Raw genomic sequence first — 2842 nt, forward strand, 5'->3', positions numbered from 1 at the left:
TTGAAAAGTTCAAGGGGGCCGAAAACTTTCGCAAGGCACTGTAAACAGCAGATGTGTGTTCCTACCAGAAGTGCAATGGATATAGCATTTTATCTTAAATTAAAAAACTTAACTTTAATCAGAAATACTTTAAATTACTTATTTGAAATGTAATAACAATAACTCATAACAACTCTTCACCAGTCATTTCCTGTTAAACAACAAAATGAAAAGCAACACAAGATGGGAGAAGGGTGTTTTACAACATTATTGAACGCAACCCAACCTTATGAGCCAAACTGAAACACAACACCAGTCCCGTCTTTGTTATTATCTAACAGTCCATACTGTCTTTGAGGTCAGAGAGACTCCTTTGTGTCTTTAGCTGCAGACTGTTGGACGACGGGGTGGGAATCCTTTCCAGTGAAATACATTCATACTTTACACCGTTTAGCCGTCAGAAATGTAACCGTGTTAAAGTCAGCTAACGATACTAGCTAACGGCAGGCTAAAGTTACCTGCTGTGCTAGCTAGTGGCACGCCCTGGGCTGTTTACAATTGTATTGCGATTCTTTTTTTAAATTATGTCAACTGGTAGTAATCTTAGACATTTAAATAAATTTTAAACAATTTAGGATGCACGGGTCCATCCGTACATATGGTCTTCCCGTGAGAGGCTCGGTGGTCCGCCAGCTGTAGCTGGGAACCTGAATTAATCCACATAACTGTTCTTTCTTCTGAAATCCTTAGAAGAAAGCTCTGAGAGAGCAGTGGCTGCTGCAAGACTCAGCTTTCCATAATGCAGCAAGCTCTGACCAGCAGAAGACCAGAGCACTGCAGCTCAACATCAACAGGTACGCACACAGCCACGCCCATAAACATGCACACATAAACACACAATTTTTACAGCACTTTGGTGCAGATGACCTTATATGCTAATTTGCATGTTGGTGACATCATATTATTTGTATGAAGCTTAGTGATTGTCTGTTGCAGCGAGGGAGAGATCACTAAAACAATTGATGAAGCAGCAGCTTGTCACTAAATGAGAGCGTTACCTACATTAGCTACAAGAGAAAATGTAGCAGGCAGTTATTCATTTTCAATGGGAGTGGCCGTTTCCTAGCGACAAGTGACGAGCTTGTCGCTGCCACGAGCAAGGCGGGCCCAAAACAGACAAGAAATCTATTTTATACAAATGCTGAGCGATGCGACAAACCCACTGCCAATTGGAGTGAAGGCAGCGTGATTTATATGTACGTTCGTTGCTTGATTTGCAGAAAATCATTCAAGATGGCAGAAACGCTTAAGGACATCATATTTCTGTATAAATCTGATAAGTTTGGCATTTCATCTCATATATTTTGTTACTTCTATCCAAAACCAATGTTCTTGTGACTTGACAATAACTCTAAAGTGACTTATAAGACGTGCTTCAAGGTAGCACCAAAGAATTTCTGTTCACTGTTGCCAAGCAACCAGGAGTAGGCTAGGCACGTCTAGTTGGCCCATCAAGTGAGTGCGTGTCACTCTCTTTTGTAGCTAATGTGACTGTAGGGTTTTGCTAACTTCATTCTCACCAACACACACACACACACACACACACACACACACACACACCTCCCTCTCTCTCCACCACACACTGGCTACCAAGTGCCACAGCGTGCGTGACACGCATGTTCGTGTGCCGCTGTGCTGTGCTGGTACTCAAGACATTTTTTTACTGTCTGAGACTTGGCCACTGGTCTCAGAAATCTTCTAGTTGGTCTGGACCGAGTCCAGCACTATCAACAACATCCTCCTTCAGAACAAAACCGTTGCTGAAGCACTTCTTCAGAGAACGGGTATTAACAGGTTTAATTCAGAATTCATCTAGAACGGGCGATGCCGTTGGTCACCTGGTAAATGCCTGACTGCTTCACATGAAGAGGCATCAATCATTTTCATTTTGACCAGACATTTTCCATCAGCAATCCAGAATCTTCTTGGTCCACCAGAATTAAAAGACTTCACACTTCAGCTTTGTGTGACTTAAATCAGGGGTCTTCCACATGTTTTAGGCCAGGACCCCTTAGCTGAAAGAGAGACCGAGTAGGGGCCCCCTACTACACATACTGTATACAATTGAGTTGCATATTAAACTGGGCCGAATAGATGAATCATGTTGTAAATAATCTGGCATAATTTGATCCTACAGTCTTGTTACTCTGCACTTGTGTTTTGATCATTGCAAATAATAATGCAACATGATCATTTTATAATAGAAGAATGTCTCGCTCATCACATAAATGATCAACAGGTAAGTGAATGTCTCTCATTTGGACTCAGTCTTGTCTTTGACTGGACACAGGTGTTCTTGACTCCAGCTGTGGTGAATGTGTGTGTGTGTGTGTGTGTGTGTGTGGCTCACACTGTTTGTCTGTTGGCAGTCTAAAACTATAACAGCATAATTAAGATAGACAGGTTAAAGAGAGGAGCCTGGTCGGGATTGAGTTCCCCCTAACCAGATTGGGCTGTACTGCCCTGCCTCCCTCTACTTTGATTATATTATTGATTATAGAGTAAATGAATCTGACGACTATGAAGAGAAGCAGAGAAGAGAAGGGATGCTGTGTCTGCAGCGATACACCCTCCCCTACCGGTCTAGGCAAACACTGCAACTCTTCAGTCTCTAACTATAAACTTTATCAAAGAGGAGGGTTTTAAGTTTACTCTTCAATGTGGTGACGGTGTCTGCCTCCCAAACCCAGACCAGTAGCTTGATAGCTGAATGCTCTGGCTCCCATCCTACTTTTAGAGACTCTAGGAACCACAAGTAACTCTGCATTTTGGGAACGTAGTGCTCTAGTGGGACAATAAGGCA

At 42.5% G+C, this 2842-nt stretch overlaps 1 protein-coding gene across 2 annotated transcripts in view; it reads left to right on the forward strand.

The window, feature by feature from the left end:
* LOC116699063 (palmdelphin) overlaps positions 1-2842 on the forward strand; it is a 25554-nt gene that overhangs the window by 15845 nt on the left and 6867 nt on the right. For both annotated transcript variants that reach the window (XM_032531442.1, XM_032531441.1), the window contains exon 4: positions 730-833. In XM_032531442.1, the coding sequence (XP_032387333.1) occupies positions 730-833 (104 nt within the window). The remainder of the gene's footprint in view (positions 1-729; positions 834-2842) is intronic.

This window comes from Etheostoma spectabile, chromosome 12 (assembly GCF_008692095.1).
Source record: "Etheostoma spectabile isolate EspeVRDwgs_2016 chromosome 12, UIUC_Espe_1.0, whole genome shotgun sequence".
In the NCBI taxonomy this organism is placed as follows: Eukaryota; Metazoa; Chordata; class Actinopteri; order Perciformes; family Percidae; genus Etheostoma; species Etheostoma spectabile.